Source organism: Schistocerca nitens, chromosome 1, assembly GCF_023898315.1.
Source record: "Schistocerca nitens isolate TAMUIC-IGC-003100 chromosome 1, iqSchNite1.1, whole genome shotgun sequence".
Classification (NCBI taxonomy): Eukaryota; Metazoa; Arthropoda; class Insecta; order Orthoptera; family Acrididae; genus Schistocerca; species Schistocerca nitens.
In genome coordinates, this window is record NC_064614.1 from 443,517,289 (window position 1) to 443,539,381 (window position 22,093).

General features: G+C 41.4%; 1 protein-coding gene across 1 annotated transcript in view; it reads right to left on the reverse strand.

Annotated features, from left to right (window-relative positions):
* Positions 1-16,877: 16,877 nt before the first annotated feature.
* The window catches only part of LOC126235948 (uncharacterized), a 30,836-nt gene continuing 25,620 nt past the window's right edge, over positions 16,878-22,093 (reverse strand). The window contains exons 4-6 of the mRNA XM_049944922.1: positions 19,117-19,249; positions 17,483-17,646; positions 16,878-17,400 (exon numbers count right to left, since the gene is read on the reverse strand). Of these exons, the coding sequence (XP_049800879.1) occupies positions 17,316-17,400; positions 17,483-17,646; positions 19,117-19,249 (382 nt within the window). The 3' untranslated portion in view covers positions 16,878-17,315. The remainder of the gene's footprint in view (positions 17,401-17,482; positions 17,647-19,116; positions 19,250-22,093) is intronic.

Sequence of the window (22,093 nt, forward strand, 5' to 3'; positions counted from 1 at the left end):
CGAGAAACAAGAGGTTCCATAACGAATCGGAGTGTCTGAGTGGGTACATTCAGAATGTGTTGTATAATGAATGCCTTCAATTCAGTTACATTTGTAATCTGAGCACAGAACACAGTACCTTTCTGATAACCCCACAGCCAGAAGCCACATGGATTACGGTCAAGCGATCTGGAGGACCAGGCTGTAGGGAAATACTGCTGATAATTCTAGCCTTTCCAAAATGTCTCTGCAACAGCTGCTTCACTAGCTACAGAATGTGTAGAGGAGTACCACCTTGTATAAAAGTGGCCCTACCCACTAATTGCCCATATTTTGCAATTCTGTGTACTGTATTGACAAGTCTGGAGATGGATATGGGCTTTGTCTGTCCACAGACAGTTCCATGACTATTCATTCTCCACTTCCATGTGGGCAAGAAATTCTAGAGCAAATGTGTGTTACTGGCAGGGCAACATGAAGCAACTCAATTTTGTGTAGATAACAATACAAGGTGTTTCATAGAGCTTTATGCACCATGCTCACAGGAATGTCTATGTCTACATCTACATCTACATACTCCGCAATCCACCATACGGTGCGTGGCGGAGGGTACCTCGTACCACAACTAGCATCTTCCCTCCCTGTTCCACTCCTAAACAGAACAAGGGAAAAATGACTGCCTATATGCCTCTGTACGAGCTCTAATCTCTCTTATCTTTGTGGTCTTTCTGCAAAATGTAAGTTGGCGGCAGTAAAATTATACTGCAGTCAGCCTCAAATGCTGGTTCTCTAAATTTCCTCAGTAGCGATTCACGAAAAGAACGCCTCCTTTCCTCTAGAGACTCCCACACGAGTTCCTGAAGCATTTCCGTAACACTCGCGTGATGATCAAACCTACCAGTAACAAATCTAGCAGCCCGCCTCTGAATTGCTTCTATGTCCTCCCTCAATCTGACCTCGAGCAGTACTCAAGAATAGGTCGCACCAGCATTCTATAAGCGGTCTCCTTTACAGATGAACCACATCTTACCGAAGTTCTACCAATGAACCGAAGACGACCATCCACCTTCCACACAACTGCCATTACATGCTTGTCCCACTTCATATCGTTCTGCAATGTTATGCTCAAATATTTAATTGACGTGACTGTGTCAAGCGCTATACTGATAATGGAGTATTCAAACATTACGGGATTCTTTTTCCTATTCATCTGCATTAATTTATATTTATCTATATGTAGAGTCAGCTGCCATTCTTTACACCAATCACAAACCCTGTCCAAGTCATCTTGTATCCTACTACAGTCACTCAACGACGACACCTTCCTGTACAACACAGCCTCATCAGCAAACAGCCGCACAATGCTATCCACCCTATCCAAAAGATCATTTATGTAGATAGAAAACAACAGCGGACCTACCACACTTCCCTGGGACACTCCAGATGATACCCTCACCTCTGATGAACACTCACCATCGAGGACTACGTTCTGGGTTCTATTACTTAAGAAGTCTTGGAGCCACTCACATATTTGGGAACCAATCCCATATGCTCGTACCTTAGTTAGGAATCTGCAGTGGGGCACCGAGTCAAACGCTTTCCGGAAGTCAAGGAATATGTCATCCGTCTGATACCCTTCATCCATGGTTCGCAAGATATGTGAAAAAAGGGCGAGTTGCGTTTCACGGAAGTGATGCTTTCTAAAGCTGTGCTTATGCATGGACAGCAACTTCTCTTGTCAAGGAAATTCATTATATTCAAACTGAGAATATTTTCAAGAATCCTGCAACAAACCAATGTTGAGGATATTGGTCTGTAATTTTGAGTATCCGTCCTTCTACCCTTCTTATATACAGGCATCACCTGCGCTTTTTTCCAGTCGCTCGGGACTTTACGTTGGGCAAGAGATTCGCGATAAATGCAAGCTAAGTAAAGAGCCAATGCAGTAGAGTACTCTCTGTAAACCGAATTGGAATCCCATCAGGACCTGGCAATTTATTTATTTTCAACCCATTCAGCTGCTTCACAACCCCAGGGATGTCTATCACTATGTCCTCCATATGGGAATCTGTACAAGACTCAAACGGCGGTATGTTTTTACGATTCTCCTGCATGAAAGATTTCTCAAATCTAAATTTAAAATTTCAGCTTTCGTTTTGCTGTCTTCCGTTGCCAGGCCAGACTGATCAGTGAGTGACTGTATGAAAGCCTTCGACCCGCTTACTGATTTTACGTAAGACCAGAATTTCCTTGGGTTTTCAGCAAGATCTTTTGCTAAGGTATGACGGTGGTAGTGGTTGAATGCTCGCGCATCGCTCTTTTTACAGCAGCACGAATCTCTACTAACTTTTGCCTGTCCTCATTCTCCCGATCTTTCTCGTACCGCGAGTGCAACTGCCTTTGCTTCTTGAGCATTCACCGAATTGCGCTGTTAAACCACGGTGGGTCTTTTCCGTCCGTAACCCACTTTTTCGGCACATACTTGTCCAATGATGATTTACAATGTGTTTAAAATTTGCCCATAATTCTTCCACGTCCATTGTAACAGAAGTAAATGAAGTCAATTCATTAACTAAGTGGGATGCTACCAACTGCTTATCTGCTCTTTCTAGTAAGAATACTTTCCTAGCCTTCTTGACTGCCTTTTTAACTATTGTAACCATAGTTGTAATGACATCATCATGATCACTAATCCCTTTCTCAACACTGACACTGTCGATGAGGTCTGGTCTGGTCTGTTCGTGGCTACCAGATCTAAAATATTTCCATTATGCATTGGCTGTCAATTTAGCTGCTCAAGACAGTTTTTAGATAATGTGTTCAAAAGTAATTCACACGACGGCTTGTTTGTACCACCTCTAATGAATCCATAGACATCCCAGTCTATACTACGTAGGTTGAAGTCTCATCCGACTAATATAGCATGATCCGGGTACTTCTGCGATACAGAATGTAGACTCCCTTTCAATGATTCTAGAACAGTCACGGTGGAACCTGGTGGCCGGTAATAACACCCCACAATTAACTTTATTTCCCCTAGCCCTGTTAAATGTATCCAGATAACTTCACAATCACACTCTACTTCGACCTCTGTAGACACAATATTTTTGTCAACTGCAATGAAGACACCACCTCCTACGGTGTCTAATCTGTCTTTCCAATACACTATCCAGCCCTCACTAAATATTTCAGAACTTCCTATCTCAGGGTTCAACCAGGTTTGGGCAACTTCCTGAGCAGTGCATGTCTGCACAGCAGCACTCATCTTCTGCTTTGCTGCAGCTACATCTGCTACTGATATCTGATCAGCTGTTATCTACTTCTGCCTCACTGCAATTTCAAAAGAACCTGTCTTTCTGAATATCATAACCATTTTCACCAAACCCTTGACAGCCATCAGACCAATTATTTTTTCATACCCTTGAGTGCCCAGAACTTCTGCAGAGCTACTAGTGTACAGTGACCATTCTTGTAAAACAGCTACACCATCAATGCACAATCCTGCATCAAGACAGTCATGTCAAGCATTACAGATGCAAAATGAGTATCAGCAGTGTACTCCACATCTTATTTCGCATATTCTGCTGTCTACAGCAGTGGTAAAGTTTTAATTACTTTTTTCCTTCCATACTGTTTTCCCCTTCTCCATTAACATTCCGATCAAATTCGACATCATTCTCAGCAGATTTTCTTAAATTCTTCTTCTTATTCTTTTTTTTTTACGGGGTATTGAAATGGGAACTCTAATTATAATAATATACATCGGCCAAACAGCTTAGTCTGAACAAGCAAGTCACTTTGCTCCAATGGTTTTTCATTTTCAAAGAAATGTCAGTCACTGTTAAGTCCTTGCCCCGAGATAACGATCTAACCTCAGGTTTGAGCAGAAGTGTTTTATGTCTCCAGAATGAGATTTCCACTCTGCAGCGGAGTGTGCACTGATATGAAACTTCCTGGCAGATTAAAACTGTGTGCCAACCGAGACTCGAACTCGGGACCTTTCTTTCAGGAGTGCTAGTTCTGCAAGGTTCGCAGGAGAGCTTCTGTAAAGTTTGGAAGGTCGGAGACGAGATACTGGTAGAAGTACAGCTGTGAGGACTGGGCGTGAGTCGTGCTTCGGTAGCTCAGATGGTAAAGCACTTGCCCGCGAAAGGCAATAGGTCCCGAGTTCGGGTCTCAGTCGGGCATACAGTTTTAATCTGCCAGGAAGTTTCATGTTTTATGTCTGCTCACATAATCTTCACACAATATTGAAAACAATTGGCACGGAAAGGAGTGAGATTTAACAGTTCATTATGTTACTGCTTTATCAGGATTCCGATTTGGCAATGTCATTTTTATTGAGAGTGCTTGTCAATGCAGGGTAGAATTGTTGGCTTTGCAGTTTGATGCTTTACTTTTTTTACTAGTGATACCACCTCCTGCCATTTCACCAGTCATTCAAGGCCTTCACCCCACCTATATTTATCTTGATACAATCTTACAGATTTAGACAGTTTATTTCAAAGAAGTTGTTAATGTGCTAAAAATTTCTTTTCCAATAGTGTTAGTTTTGCAGCAATATGCATATAAGCAAGTCATCTTCAATTGAATGTTTATACGGATATAGTCCGATGGCCAGTCCTGTAACATTAGTTGACTCTTCAACTTGCAATACGAGCTTGTTCTATAGTATGTGGCCAACAGTTCTTGTTTGCTATAGCCTCCCAGATCGTTAATTCGATGCAAAACAGTGTCATTCAAAACTGGCACTAGAAAGATGCTTTGCAGATTTTTCATGAAGCATACATTGTGTTATGCATGACACAGATGGTTTTATTAAATTCTCAGCCATAGTGGGTGCTTCGCCTGCTCGTGCAATGTGATAGCTGACCAAATACACACAACAAAAAAACTTCTGCATCATCTCAGTTCTGAGAGTTCTGGAACCTGTACAGAAAACTGAAAGAGAGATCAATATAAACATCATTTCTGCCCTTTTTATTGCTCATGAAAACCACGCATTGCATTTTGTACCACCATAATGTGAGATCTTCAGAGGTGGTGGTCCCGACTGCTGTACACACTGGTACCTCTAATTCCTAGTAGCACATCCTCTTGAATTGATGGATGCCTGTATTCGTCGTGGCATGCTATTTACAAGTTCATCAAGGCACTGATGGTCCAGATTGTCCCACTCCTCAATGGCGATTCGGCGTAGATCGCTCAGAGTGGTTGGTGGGTCACGTCGTCCATAAACAGCCCTTTTCAGTCTATCCCCAGGCATGTTCAATAGGGTTCATGTCTGGAGAACATGCTGGCCACTCTAGTCGAGCGATGTCGTTATCCTGAAGGAAGTCATTCACAAGATGTGCATGAGGGGGCTGCGAATTGTCAACCTTGAAGACGAATGCCTCACCAATATGCTGCCGATATGGTTGCACTGTCGGCTGGAGGATGGCATTTATGTATCGTACAGCTGTTACGGCGCCTTCCATGACCACCAGCGGCGTACCCCAGCTCCACATGAAGCCATCCCTAAATTGCAGGGAACCTCCACCTTGCTGCACTCGCTGGACAGTGTGTAAGGCGTTCAGCCTGACCAGTTTGCCTCCAAACACGTCTCCGACAATTGTCTGGCTGAAGGCATATGCGATACTCATCAGTGAAGAGAACGTGATACCAATCCTGAGTGGTCCATTTGGCATGTTGTTGGGCCCATCTGTACTGCGTTGCATGGTGTTGTGGTTGCAAAGACGGACCTCGCCATCGACGTCAGGAGTGAAGTCTAGCATCATGCAGCCTATTGTGCACTGATTGGCAACACAACGTCCCATGGCTGCACGAAAAGCATTATTCAACATTGTGGCGTGGCTGCCAGGATTCCCCTGAGCCATAATCCATAGGTAGCGGTCAGCCACTGCAGTAGTAGCTTCGGGTGGTCTGAGCAACGCATTTCATCGAGAGTTCCTGTCTCTCTGTATCTCCTCCATGCCCGAACAACATCGCTTTGGTTCACTCTGAGAGGCCTGGACACTTCCCTTGCTGAAAGCCCTTCCTAGCACAAAGTAACAATGCGGACGCGATCAAACTGCAGTATTGACTGTCTAGGCATGGTTCAACTACAGACAACACGAGTCGTGTATCTTCTTCTTGGTGGAGTGCTGCTTACGCATCATTGTTTACATCTTTGAGTGGGTTTAGTGACATCTCTGAACAATCAAAGGGACTGTGTCTGTGATACAATATCCACAGCCAACGTCTACCTTCAGAAGTTCTGGGAACTGGGGTGATGCAAAACCTTTTTTGATGTGAGTAAATTGCCTCTGTGGCTTTTTGAGTCACAGTTTGAGTCGCAAGCTTCTTAGCTTTTTGACTTTTTTATTGTTCTTTGTTACGTATAAAAACATTCTTCATTCTGATCTTTTCAATTGGGGTGTGTAGTTTGTAAATATCAATTTACCTTGACAGGTCCATGGAACTATTTAGAAATAACTTGCTACACAACATGCAGAGGTGAGCTCTTGTAATTAACAAATCTAAAATTTTGTGTAAGTTTCATCACAACTTCCTTTTTTCACCTTTTGTGAGTCATATCTTACTGCCTGAAACCTTGATGCTGGAAGTTGTTATCTGTCAGCCAAACCAGCTCTGAACTTTCAATGCAAGATTTTGTTGCAACACCTTTAAGCCAACACACTGTTCTGTCTTTAAAATCAACAGCTTAATTTTAGAGTATGGATGCGTCATGATGAATATTGTCGCCACATTTGTACTCTTACAAGTTACATTCTTTGGTTTGTAGTTTTTGGTCACAGCATTATTGTAAATTTATATGCTGCTTGTTGCCTCGTTTTCATCTATTAGGCACACAGAAAAAAAATTGCTTTTGTAAAATCAACACTGATACAATATTTATAGAGTTATTTCTCTCAGTGTGTGACAAACCTTGATGAGCTTTGTTCTTTATGTTGACATTATTCTGGCAGAGCCCTCTCAGAGGCCTTTTGGAACCCCAGAACTCTGTGAAGCACACACAGTATCTCTGGTCGACTGGAATTACCTTCTGGGGCAGTACACATAAACTAATTGAAGTATTTGTTCAGGAGAAGCAAGCAATCGGAATATTGTGAAAACTAAACTGTGCATCCTGCAAAGGTCTGTTTAAGAATCCGGGAATTTTTACTTTCACTTCATAGTATTTTTCTCGTAATTCTTTTGCTGCTGACAGAATCTGCTTCAATTGAACTACGCTCCATACAATCAAAACAAAAGACACAAACAAACTTCAAGCAGACTTTGTTTCCTTGTCAAGGGTTCAGAGTGGTGTAGTGCACTCTAGTGAAAATATGTTCAACAAACTTCTAAACGTAATGAGACACATGGAAATTCCAATTAATTCAAAAGAAAAAAATCTCATTACTTACGTCTGCTGCAATTTATCTGAATGTCTAGGTACAAAGATTGAAAAGTTCTATTATCTTATATTTACATTTACTATGACATTTTATCTATGTGAATGCAAAATGCAAAAATAAAATTTTTCACCACGTTATATATTCCCTTCAGAACAAACTTCTCTTACAATGGCACACCCACTGCATTGCTTTCATTGACACTGTTCTCTTGACGTATATTAATTTCATAAATCATTTTCACACCATTTATTTAATAATAAAATATAACAATCCTCTCGATTATCTTCTTTTTTGATAAACAAGTTTTGGTATTTTTAAGAAGCCATAGTTTTCCCATAAGCTCTGTATATTGTCAGGATGGAAGAGCTGCTTACATGTAGGAAGGTTGATATATGAGAAAGACGACTCGTTTCATACAATTACTAATGCTGGTTGTGTGATTTTGAAGTGCAATACTACACAAAAGAGCAGAGAACGTGTTTGACAAAAGTGTTTACATTATGAGGTGAGCTGGTTTAAGCCATGAGCAGAGTTCTCCACCATGATATGGTCCAGTACCCAGGCAATTTTACTAAAAGTTACCACTTTGTATAATAACAATCAGTACACAGATTTGAAGCTATCATTAAGATGACTAATATGAAACTAGGGCCTGTATCACACAATTCGTACATCAAAAGTTATGAACTATTCAAGTTTTTAATAGTGTTGGAAAGACACTAACATACTGATGTACCCATGGAAGCAACACAGTTGAGACACCAATATCTCTGCATGTTTCCATTTGCCGTTTACAAGAAATTCGTTTCATGTTCTTTGTCACCAATAAAATATATCTAAAACAAGAGTATGTGTGTCCAAATGCATCATGAAGTGGCCCATAGGTTCAAATTGGCAGATACACATGCTGTAGAGCCTAATCATAAAAGAATTCTGACTGAATTCTCAATACATTTACTGTTCGATCAACATCAATACAATCTATTAACTGATAGTTTTAGAATATTTTTAAGGACTCTTTTTACACCAAAAACACACAGAGTCTCATATATGTGAACAGCCCTAATAATTGGGACACATTATGTAAAAACGAACAAGTTGTTCATTTTTGTATTCATTCACCACCTCAACATGTTTTTCATCTTTCAAATGGGGTGCTTCGTTCCACGTGATGCATAACAAGTGAAGTTAATCAGCAGCACGCAGAGACAACAGACTTGCTATTCAATCATTCTCCATTACAGACCACCAATTTGCTGCTGCTAAACGACTGATATAGCAACACAGAGAGGCTGAAAACATGATTCTGTCACACTGAATATTTTCAGTACATAAGTCAGAAAATATAGCTGTTGCTAAGTTCGTTAGGTGCTGAAAACTTTGTCTAAAGCTGTTGCAAGGCATGGTGCATGCTTTTACACTTTTCACGTGAATGTTTCTGGTAATAGAATGACCTAAAAATGTTACATAGGTAATTATCTCTTTGTATTTGTGACAACGCAAGTACTCCTGATAGCCCTACTATAGAAGTATTTACTTAATGTCAATCAATTATCTCTGTTCTCAAACATTTACTTTTACAAATGAAGATTTTTGTGAACAAGCTCCAAGGAGGATGGTCTGTAACAATGGACCCAATATGAGTACATAATTACCATCCAAGGACAATGTAACAAGTATTTACACACAAAATTTCCATTCACTCCCAGAAGTTAACCTCCATTACACTTTATGAAAATAACAGACTAACACACACACACACACACACACACACACACACACACACACACACACACAAACAAACACACACAAACAAGCACATTTCAAGGATACATGACTGCTATCTCCAGCCCCTCAGTCAACGTGTCATCTTTACGGTGAGTAGCAATCTATCCTTTTCATAATATTTTTGATATTCCTAAGTGGACTTACAACACCGTTTCATTCCGAAAATTTTACACCTAAGTGACTCTCTTCTGAAACGCCAACAAACGCACCAAATACATATTACCCTGAAGGTATCAAAAGAGGGAAAAGTTAATGCTTACCTGTGCTCTCTTCAATTACCTCTCCCGCAAATCAGTTTCCATGTGGTTAATGAGAAATGACTTATCTCATACACGACACAATTCTTGAACAGTCTTTTGCAGATTTTGTTGAAGGCTTCCGCAATATTGGAGTAAATAAGAATGTGACTCAACATTAAATTGCAAATGCTCCATATAATTGGATGGGTAAGGGGTAAGTCAGTTCACAAGTCAGAGAAAGACGGGAATACTATCTTCAATACAGACACACCAAATAAAGGAGTCAAATAAGGCAAGAACATTAGGATTTACTGTCCCACTGGCAATGGGTTCATCTGAGCTTAAGTTCACATATGCGTGGACATGGCTATTCTGCAATTCATAATTGCTGTAAGTGACTGGGAGAAAGTTCATCAAACCACTTCCACACCATTTCTCTACAGTCCTACTCTAAAAAGATGTGTGAGAAAAATAAACACTTAAATCTCTCTGTGCGAGCTCAGATTTCTCTTTAGAAGGCCATTTCACCCTATACGGGTGAACATAAATAAAATATTTCTTCACTGGGGAAGGAATTTGTGAAAAGATTTTGCCACATCCAAAAATGCCTCTATTTTAATCATTGCCACACCAATTAGTGTATTTTATCCATTAGTCTCCCCCAATTCACAATAATACAAACAAGTTGCTCTTCCTAGAACTTTATCAGTGTCCTCCGTCAATCTTATCTGGTAAGGATCCCATACCACATAGCAATATCCTAGCAGGTACACTGTATGACCATAAGCATCCAGACACCTCCAAAAACATACGTTTTTAATACTAGGTGCATTGTGCTGCCACCTACTGCCAGGTACTCCACATCAGTGACCTCAGTAGTCATTAGACATCCTGAGAGAGCTGAACAGGGTGCTCCGCGGAACCCACAGACTTAGAACATGGTCAGGTGATTGGGTGTCACTTGTGTCACACGTCTGTACGTGAGATTCCCACACTACTGAACATCCCTAGGTCCACTGTTTCTGATGTAACAGAGAAGTTGAAACATGAAGTGCCACATACATCACAAAAGCGTACAGGCCGACCTCGTCTGTTGACTGACTGAGATCGATGACATTTGAAGAGGGTCGTAATGTGTAATAGGCAGACATCTATCCAGACTATCACACAGGAATTCCAAACTGCAAAAGGATACACTGCAAGTACTGTGACAGTTACACAGGAGGTGAGAAAACTTGGATGTCATGGTCAAGTGGCTGCTCATAAGCCACACATCATGCTGGTAAATGCCAAACGACACCTTGCTTGGTGTAAGGAGTGTAAAAACTGGACGACTGAACAGTGGAAAAATGTGTGGCATGACGAAGCATAGTACACAATGTGGCGATCCAATGGAAGGGTGTGGGTATGGCGAATTACCAGTGAACAATATCTGCCAGCGTGTCTAGTGCCAACAGTACGATTCGGAGGCGGTGGTGTTATGGAGCGGTCATGTTTTTCATGGAGGGGGCTTGCACCCCTTGTTGTTTTGCATGGCACTATCACAGCACAGGCCTACATTGACGTTTTAACCACCTGCTTGCTTCCCACTGTCGAAGAGCAATTGGGGTACGGCAATTGAATCTTTCAACACAATTGAGCACCTGTTCATAATACACAGCCTGAGGAGGAGTGGTTACACACCAATAACATCCCTGTAATGGACTGGCCTGCACAGAGTCCTGACCTGAATCCTACAGAACACCTTTGGGATGTTTTGGAACGCTGACTTCATGCCAGGCCTCACCGACTGATATCGATACCTCTCCTCAGAGCAGCACTCCATGAAGGATGGGCTGCCACTCCCCAAGAAACTTTACAGCACCTGATTGAACGTATGCCTGTCAGAGTGGAAGCTGTCATCAAGGCTAAGGGTGGGCAAACACCATATTGAATTCCAGCATTACTGATGGAGGGCGCCACGAACTTTTAAATCATTTTCAGGTAGGTGTCCAGATACTTTTGATCACATAGCGTAGTCTTTTCAGTCTACCTTTAACATCCATTCTGCCAATATAACCCAGTTTTCTTGTTCACCCTCCCTGTGTCATCATTCCAATTTCAGTTGTTCATAAGCAGTATCCATAGGTTTTTAGCTGAATTGACAGCCTTCAGATGTACATGATTTAACATGCAATCAAAATTTAACGGATTTCTTTTAATACTCATATGGACGACCTCCCACATTTCGTTATTTAGGATCAACTGCCACTTTTCGCACCGTACAGATGTCTGAATCATTTAGAAACTCGTTCTAACCTTTTGATAACTTTACTAGATGGTAAGTGACACTACAATCCGCAGGGAAAATAAGAGGGCTGCTCAGATTGTCTGGTAAATCATCTACATAAATTATAATATTATAAAAAGGATGGACTGCTACTCACCACACAGTGGAAATGTTGAGCCGCAGACAGGCAACCAATGTATCTGGCTGTCGATGCCTACTGTAAGCAAAAGCACATCACGGTAAAACTATCAGGGTGGTGAAGATAAGGAGGAGGCTGGGGCAAGGAGTGGGAGGTATAGCAGTTTAGGGGCGGGGGACAGGTCAAGTGCTGCTTGTGTGAGCATACGGGAATGAGCTGGGGAGAGGGTAGGGTAGCTAAGTGCAGTCAGGAATTTATACGGAGGGTGTGGGGGTGGGAGCAGCAGAAAAGAAGTAAAAATACCGTGCATGCATGCACTGGTAGAATAGAAGGCTGTGTAGTGCTGGAGTGAGAACCGGGAAAGGGACAGGTTGTGAAGGGCAGTGGCTAACAAAGATTTGAGGCCAGGAGGGTTACAGGAATATAGGATATATTGCAGGGAGAGTTCTCACCTGTGCAAATCAGAAAAGCTGGTGTTGGTAGGAACGATCCAGATGGCACAGGCTGTGAAGCAATAATTAAAATGAAGAACACTGTGTTGGGCAGTGTGTTCAACAACTGAGTGATCCAGCTGTTTCTTGGCTATAGTTTGTCAGTGGTGATTCATGTGGACAGACAGCTTGTTGGTTGTAATGCCCATGTAGAATGTAGCACAGTGGTTGCAACTTAGCATGTGGATCACGACTCATTTCACAGGGAGCCCTGCCTTTGTTGGGATAAGTAATCTTGTAACCAGATTTGAGTAGGTCATGGTGGGAGCTTGTATGGGACAGGTCTAGTATCCAGGTCTATGAGCCCTTAGACAAGGGGTTGACAGCAGGGTCGAGTAGGAATGGACAAGGATATTGTGTACGTTCCATGGGCAGCGGAACACCATGGTGAGAGGGGTGGGAAAAATAGTGGGTAGGCCATTCCTCATTTCAGGGCATGATGAGAGGTAGTTTGGGTGGTACTGAATCACAAGAGCAAAGCTGCAATGTGGCCAGATGGTGGAACTTTGGAAGGAGTTGGGTGTCTGGAGACATAAGGCATGGGAGATCTCTCTTTGTAAAAGGTTGGGAGGGTAATTGCAATCTGTGAAGGCCTCAGTGAGACCCTTTTGCATATTTCAAGAGGAATCGCTTGTCACTATAGTGCGACAGTTGTAGGCGAGTAGGATGAATGGAAGGGACTTACTGGTATGGAATGGGTGCAGCAGTCGAAGTGAAGATATTGCTGATGGTTAGTAGGTTTGATATGGATGGAAGTACGAATGTAGCAATCTTTGAGGTGAAGGTCACCATTGAGGAAGGTGGCTTGTTGGGTTGAGGAGAACCGTTTAAAGCATATTGGGGAGAAGCTGTTGAGGTGCTGAAGGAATGCAGAGAGAGTGTCCTCACCCTTGATCCTAACCACCAAGATGTTACGAGTGAATCTGAACCAGGTGAGGGGTCTGGGATTCCAGTTGGTTATGAAAGATTCCTCTAGATGGGCCATGAATAAGTTGGTATAAAATGGTGCCATGCAGGTGCCCATTGTTGTACCCCAGATTTGTCTGTAGGTGATGCATTCAAAGGAGAAGTAATTGTGAGCGAGAATATAGTGTGTCATGGTTACAAGACAGGAGGTTGCAGGTTTGGGATCCATTGGGCAATGAGAAAGGCAGTGTTCAATAAGAGCAAGGCCATGGGTGTTAGGAACGTTAGTGTAAAGGTAGAAGCTGGTGTCTTTTATATAGGAGGGTAAGTTACGGGTAATAGGCTGAAGGTGTTGGTCTACGACAGCAGATATTCTCTCAGTGGGAGCACAGTAACTGGCCACAATGTGGCGTCCTGGGTGGTTGAGTTTATGGACTTTAGAAAGCATGTAGAACGCAGGAGTGTAGAAATTAGCACTGGTGAGGAGAAAGAGAGACTCTAGGAAAAGGTTTTGTGGTAGCTTTAAGGACCTGATAAGAGACTGAAGATTCTGTTGGATTTCTGGAATGGGGTCACTGTGGAAGGGTTTGTACGTGGACAAATCTGACAGCTGCCAGAGTTCTCCACGAGGTAATTCTTGCAGTTCGAAACGACATAAGTGGCACCCTTGTCAGCAGGTCGAATTATAAGGTCAGGATCAGTTTTTAGATGGAGTACTGTGCATTTTCTGCAGATTTAAGGTTAGTGTGGATATTCAGAGATTTGAGAAATGATTGTGAGGCAAGGTCGAGGTTAAGAAATTTTGGAAAGTTAACATGGGTGTGATTTGAGGGCAGTGGGATTCAATCACAGTTGGATGGAGGAATGAACTGGTTTACGAAGGGTTGAACATTGGTCTTTGGTCGAGTTTGATGTCGGGTCGATGGCAAAAAACATTTCCATTGTAGGTAACAGGATAAGGAGGGAAGCTTTTGAACAAGTCCAGCATGGTTGAATTTGGAAGTAGGACAAAAGGAAAGGCCTTTGAAAAGGGCAGGTAGTTCTGTAGGACTAATGCTTTTGGAGGAAAGGTTCACGACTTTGTTTGGCGTCTGTTTAGGTTCTGCCTTATGTTCGGTTGTGGGAGGGAGTTTTTGAGGTTGGGGTAAATATAGCAAGTCTGCAAGGCAGGGTTTGTCTGCTATGAGGGGAGGTGGGGGAAATTTAGTGGCTGCTGTAGATGTGTTAGGTAGTGGCAGTTCAAGGCAGGAGTGGGACATCCACCAGTGGACCCAGGGTCTTTTCAGTCCTCTCCCATTCTGCTCCCCCACCCCCCTACTCGCCCTCTGTCTAAACTCCTGACTGCACCTAGTTGCCCTACCCTCTCTCCACCTCGCTCCCATATGCTCCCACAAGCAACATTTGACTGTCCTCCAACCCAACCCTGCTATGCTTCCCCCTCACCACACCAGCCTCTCCATTACTGCACCACCCATACTGCTTCTAACACCACACACTGTCACTCGCACTCTGGCTTCGGCAGCCAGAAACAGTGGTCATGTATTTGTGCATAAATGTATGAATGTGCGCACGCCTGTGTGTGTGTGTGTGTGTGTGTGTGTGTGTGTGTGTGTGTGTGTGTAATTCAGAAGACAGGCTTTTGGCCAAAAGCTTACTTGCTTAGCAATCTTTCTGTTGTCCCTGCCTGCAACTCAACATCTCCACTATATGGTGAGCAACAATCTGTCCTTTTCATAATACTGTCATTATTAAATCCTGGATTTTCCATTGTTTCATCTACATGCATCAGGAATAGTAGATGACCTGTAACGTTTCCTTAGGGAATGCCTCTGTAACATTTCCTGACAGAAAGCCAGGTATCACTTCCATTTTACTCTGAAACTTTCTATCGGCTACTGCAAACTATGAACCTCCTGACAGGAAATCACAAATGCAGTCGCACAACTGAGAAGAAACTCCATAGGCACACAATTTGATTAGATATTGCTTGTGAGGAATGGTATCAAAAGTCTTCTGGGAATGCAGAAATAGAGAACCAGTTAGAGATCACCAAGCGAGGTGGCGCAGTGGTTAGCACACTGGACTCGCATTCGGGAGGACGACGGTTCAATCCCGCGTCCGGGCATCCTGATTTAGGTTTTCCGTGATTTTCCTAAATCGCTTTTGGCAAATGCCGGGATGGTTCCTTTGAAAGGGCTCGGCCGACTTCCTTCCCCGTCCCTCCCTAATCCGATGAGACCGATGACCTCGCTGTTTGGTCTCTTCCCCTAAAACAACCAACCAAGTTAGAGATCTCTTGATGCTAGCACTCATTACTTAACGAGAATAAAGAGCTAGCTGTGTTGCAGAAGAATGGTAATTTGCGAATGTGAGCTGACTGTGTGTCAACTAATCATTTTCCTTGAGATAATTCATATTGTTCGAATACAGTATATGTCCCGAAATCCTACTGCAAATTGACATTAGGGATATGGATCTGTAAATGAGTCAATTACTCTTATTTTATTTCTTGGGTATTGGTGCGACCAATGAAGCTGTTCAGTCTTTACATGTGGATCTTTTGTCGAACGAGAAGTTGAATATGACTGCTACATATGAAGCTATTATATTCTATTACATTAGCATTTTCCGAGAAGAATCGAATCGGTGTACAATCTGTACTAGAAGAGTTGTCTTTACTACGTGATTTTAGTTGCTTTGCTACACCGAGGATATCTACTTTTCAGTTACTCACATTGGCAGCAGTTCTTGATTCAAATTCTGGTATATTTACAGCATTTTTTTTTGTAAATTTCAAAACATCCCATTTATTAACTCTGTTTCAGTGTAACTGTCATGGGTAACATTACTATCACTATAGCAAAGTGAAGGTATTGATTGTCTCTTGCGGTACAACCAGAATCTCTCTAGATTCTCTGCCAGGTTTTGAGATGGAGTTTTTTTGAGGAAACTATTGACAGCATCTCACATTGACATCTGTACTAAATTTCAAACTTCTGTAGAACTTCCCTGATTGTTAAGAGTTGGAGATCTTTTTTTAATTTGGCATGCTTTTTTTTTGTTGCTTTTACAACAGTGTTCTGACCTGTTTTGGGAGATCAGTTCTGTCTCTTACTAATTTATTTGCTAAAAATGTCTCAACTGCAGTCAGTACTACTATTTTGAATCGAAGCCACAGCTAGTCAATGCTTACACGGTTAATTTGGAAGGAATGGAGACTATCTTCTAGGAAGGCACCAAGCAAATTCAGTACACAAGGCTGAGAAAGAGAATGTGCAATTTCCTATGCAAAAGAACCACACAGGCATGTGTGCATTACCAGAGGGGAATGTGAATTCTGATCTTCTCAAATGGAGGCCCATGATGTTTAAACCTACATTTGGTATGAAGACAAGCTGTTTTTTGCTTGGGAATGTGGCATGATGTAATTACCATTTTTGGATTTCTTTGACAAATATGAGTAGAAAATCAAACTCAACATGGAAATCCATGAATACGTACTATTATATCAAGAGGAATTTTTTTTCAGCCCTGTGCAACTGTCCTTTATAGATAGCTCCCATTCATTAATTAACTCATGTTGGCTGAAAATCATCTGCAATTAAAAAAAAATACTTTGTAGAAATCGTCATTTTCTTAACGGAAAAAATGGTATATTCATACAATAAAAAATGGCATCATTTATATTTATTTTAAGGCATCATGTTGCAGAGTACGGCAAATATACATAAAAAATTACCTTACTAAAATCAGCACTAAATTACACTCAAAAGTGATACAGTGTTCTGTAATACGTCATTCATGCAGCAACTATGGATTGGACATTCACAGCTTAAATATACTGGAAAGAAATGAGAAGACAACACAAATATTCTTTCAACAAGCTTATCACAGATTTTCTCCACACAGGCTATTTTCTTGCTAGCTTGGTTCACATTTGTGTTAAAAAAAAAAGTAACAAATTATTTACAGAGAAAAAGACAACTGATATGAGAAAATAATCACATGAATGTGAGCTGTATTTACACAGAATATTGCTGTTCTTACTTAAGCATACATTAGTAGTAATTAATGCTTATGAAATCTCATTTTTCTTGTTGACATTGTTCACTCAGCTATCATGTCAACACTCAGACAGTCTTCACCCATATTGCTTGGAGATGTTTCTAGTTCAAATATTTCATTTGATTCACTGGAAAAACAAGAATTATCTTTAAGAATCATCAACATGGTGACAATTAACAATGTATGTATAATTAATTGTAATGCATTACCTGTCTAAAGATGGATCATTACTGAACATCTCTGCAGGTACTGTGGGGAGAGCCTTTTCTGGTACAAGCTCCAGATATGACTGCCTAGATTCCAAGTGTCGTTCAACTTCTTCTGGAGTCATATGCCCATCTGAGAGCATGGTAACTGGCACATTTCCGAATACCTAGAAATGAATCACTACAATAAACCTATCACCAACATATAAGAGGGTCATTCCAAAAGAAATGCTCACTATTTTTTTTAAAATCCATCTTTTAATCTAAATGTTTGAAAGTTTTACAATTCGTAGATACATCCTTTAGGAACAATATTTTCATTTCTCCACATAATTTCCATCCCTCTCAACTGCCTTACGCCATCTTCGAACCAGCGCCTGTATACCTGCGCGATAAAATTCTGGACCAACCTGTTGGAGCCACTGTTTGGCAGCGTGCACAAGGGAATCATCATCTTCAAACCTTGTTCCACAAAGAGAGTCTTTCAGTTTCCCAAAGAGATGATAGTCACATGGAGCCAGGTCATGACCGTAAGGCGGGTGTTTCAGTGTTGTCCATCCGAGTTTTGTGATCGATTCCATGGTTTTTTGACTGACATGTGGCCATGCATTGTCGTGCAACAGCAAAACATCCTGCTTTTGCCAATGTGGTCAAACACTACTCAGTCGAGCTTGAAGTTTCTTCAGTGCCATCATATACGGATCAGAATTTATGGTGGCTCCACTTGGCATGATGTCCACAAGCAAGAGTCCTTCAGAATTGAAAAACACCGTAGCCATAACTTTTCCAGCAAAAGATGTGGTTTTGAATTTTTTTTTTTTTTCCTTGGGTGAATTTGCATGATGCCACTCCACTGATTGCCTCTTCGTCTCTGGTGAAAAATGATGGAGCCATATTTCATCACCTATCACAATTCTTCCAAGAAATTCCTCTCCACCATTCTCATACTGTTCCAAAAGTTTGCTGCATACCGTTTTTCTTGTTTCTTTATGACCCACTGCCAACATCCTGGGAACCCACCTGGCACAAACCTTTTTTAATGCCACCACTTTCAGGATTCTGCAAACGCTTCCTTCCCCTATCCCAACGTAGCGTGACAATTCGTTCACTGTGATGCATCTGTCAGCAGTCACCGATTTGTTAACTCTCTGCACACTGGAGTGTATGCAGTACGAGGCCTGCCGCTGCGAGGACAATCCTCAATGTTGCTGTGCCCACTTTCATCATGTAACCTGCTTGCCCACCGACTAACTGTACTGCGATCGACAGCAGCATCTCCATACACCTTTTTCAACCTCTTGTGGGTTTCCCAGTGTCTCGTTTTCACAGCACAGGAATTCTACGACAGCACGTTGTTTCTGACGAACGTCAAGTGTAGCAGCCATCTTGAAGACGTGCTGTGACGGCGCCACTCACGGGAACAGGTTGAACTAAGTTTGAAAATAAGCGGGAAGGATGTATCTACACACTGTAAAACTTTCACACATGCAGAATGAAAACTGTATTTTTACAAAAATAGTGTGCATTTCTTTTGGAGTGACCCTCGTAAAATCATTAGACTGAAACTAATTACGAACGCTACCAACAAGTAAACTTTTAAACAATTAAAGTGTTTAAACCACAGCAATTAAACTTACTGGAGGAGTACTATTCTGCTTTGGAGTTTTAAGTTGTGGTCTCTTCTTCTTGACTGGGTTATGGTTCCTGGCAGCTCCAGAGGATGACTGACCTACTGATGTGTGATTGTTGATATTCTGCTCTACTTTCCTTCTGTAAACAGATTTAGAGAATTTGCACTATTAAATGAAGTTCCATTATCAGCCATCTGTACTTTAACTACAACAAGCAAATTTATCTTGCAAATAAATGTACAGTTTGGAGGCAACCTGGTCAGGCTGAATGGCTTAGACGCACTGTCCAACGAGGTGGAGGTTCCCTCCTGTTTAGGGATGGTATTATTTGGGGCCAACGTACGCTGCTGGTGGTCATGGAAGGCGCCGCAATGGCTGTACGATAGGTAAATGCCATCCTCCGACCGACAGTGCAACCATATCGGCAGCATAGTGACGAGGCATTCGTCTTCCAGGGTGACAATTCGCACCCCCATCGTGCACACCCTGTGAATGACTTCCTTCAGGATAATGACATCGCTCGGCTGGAGTAGCCAGCATGTTCTCCACATATGAACCCTATTGAACATGCCTGGGATAGATTTAAAAGGGCTATTTATGGACGACGTGAGCCACCAACCACTCTGGAGGTTCTACACCGAATTGTCATTAAGGCCAGTATTACACTATCAAATTTCTTTGTCAAAGATTTGATCAAGTATTCCGTGAAATATATTTGACAAAGATCTTTGACGTAGCACTAGAAGGGTATTACACTGTCATCATATTTTTCGTCAAAGTTCATGGCTAACAACAACAACTTGTTATTAACCGCAGCAGTTGCACGTACCACAATTGCACTGTGTGCATACGCGGAAGGGAAGCACGGGGAAAAAAAAGGAAACACAGCTGGATGAAGCCGTGGGTTTTACGACGACACAATAAAAGCATTCAACAAAACTTGTTACATGAGCTTATAGTGAAGGACGTCAAGTGGTACTCAATTACTTAAGAATGGATGAGCACACATTTCTGTATGTGCTCAATGAAGGGTATCCTCATATCACAAAGCACAATATTCGCTTAAGAACTGCTACATCTGCAGAAGACAGGCTCACTGTAACACTCAGATTCTTTGCTCCAGGAGAGGGTTGGATTAGGTTAGGTTAGGTCAGGTCAGGTCTCCAATCTTCGTAATCTATTTTTGTATTCAGTGTGCCTCACATTGTAAAGCACCTCATCAGCTTCATACATCTCTATTAATTTTTTAGTTGTTGGCACACACCAATTGTATTTACCCGCAATGTTTATAAAAACACTACAGATGACAGAATGCAGCGATGCTAGTGCTCCATTTGGTAACATGTCGTGTTGCAGTGAATAGAAGACAAGTGACTTCTTTGATCAAATCTACAGCGAGGCCCTAGATTTGATCAAATATTGGACGACATTTGAGAAAGTTCCCTATTACACAATCAAATATCTTTGACAAAAATATTGGACAAAGAAATATGACAAAGAAATATGACAGTGTAATACCAGTCTTAGGAGTGGGACAATCTGGACCAACCGTGTCTTGAACTTTAGGCTAGTATGCCATGACAAATACAGGCAAGCATCAATCCAAGAGGATGTGCTACTGGGTATTAGAGATACCGATGTGTACAACAATCTGGACCACCACCTCTCAAGGTCTCACTGTATGGTGGTACAACATGCAATGTGTGGTTTTCATGAGCAATAAAAAGGTAGAAAATTATATTTATATTGATATCTATTCCTATTTTCTGTACAGGTCCCGGAACTCTCTGAACCGAGGTGATGCAAAACTTTTTTTTATGTGTGTATTTAACACATTGTCTTATTTGTACAGAAATCAGATGTTTGGAGCTGTTTTATACATGAGTGTTCGATTCTTTGAAGAACTGGGGGCAGCAGGATAGAGTAAGTTCATTTCAATAACAACAAATGAGCAAAAAAATCAATGCATTGCTCCTATACAGCAAGGCAATGTTGCCCCAACCTATCCACAAACAACAAGCAAGGAAATTATTTACGCAGTATGTACCCTTTTTGTTTTTCACAGTATCTTCCAAGGATTACGTTAACATCCTGCAACTTCGTCATAAAGAAAGAAATTCACATTGGCTAGGACTAGTATTGGTACTGAGTCCTTCTCCAATAGACGAGGAACAAAGAATATCTATAGCTTTCCAGAAAGTGAGTGTACCTAAGTCATCCCAGAGACTGGTAATAGTGTTCTCCTGAAAAAACCTGCAGAGAAAACTGCTGAAAGCCAGAGTATTCTGACATAGCGCGAATAGAACATCATAAAATTTGCTTTATCAAGTTTAAAATTTAGCTCTTAATTCTGCCAACACTTGTGTATTAGCTGCCACTTTGAATATTATAACCCATTCATATTCAATTACATGTAGTACAAGTAGCAAGGTCCTTAGTATACCATTACACTCATTCCAGGAAACCTGGTCTATGTACCTCCCTCCTCCCCCTTCACTTCAGCATCACAGATTTTGTTAAAATTTGGTACGTAGAGACCAAACTTCCTAAACGTAACTATACAAATTTGTAGTTCTTGATTGCAATACCTGATGTGTTGCACTAATTCAAGAAAATGTCGTGCTTGACTCTCAAAATTCTTTGTCACATTTGACAAATAATTACATAGTAGTTAAAAGTGGTGTCCTTGTGAAACTTATTGCATTGACTCACTGCTAACTGTAGCTACCAACTTAGAAACTGCAGGATACAAAGCTGAATTGTCTTATTACCACAGCTACACAAAGCTGACAAAAATTGTCAGAGTGGGGAAAAAAAAATAAATGAAAAAGGCCCTTTTATGTTTCTTCAGAATGAAATTTGCCCCTCTTATTTTCTGCCAATGCCAGTATGCCATTTTCATTTTTTTACTTCTAAGGCATGCAGCTTTACTGTATGGTTAAATGATGATGGCGTCCTCTTGGGTAAAATATTCTGGAGGTAA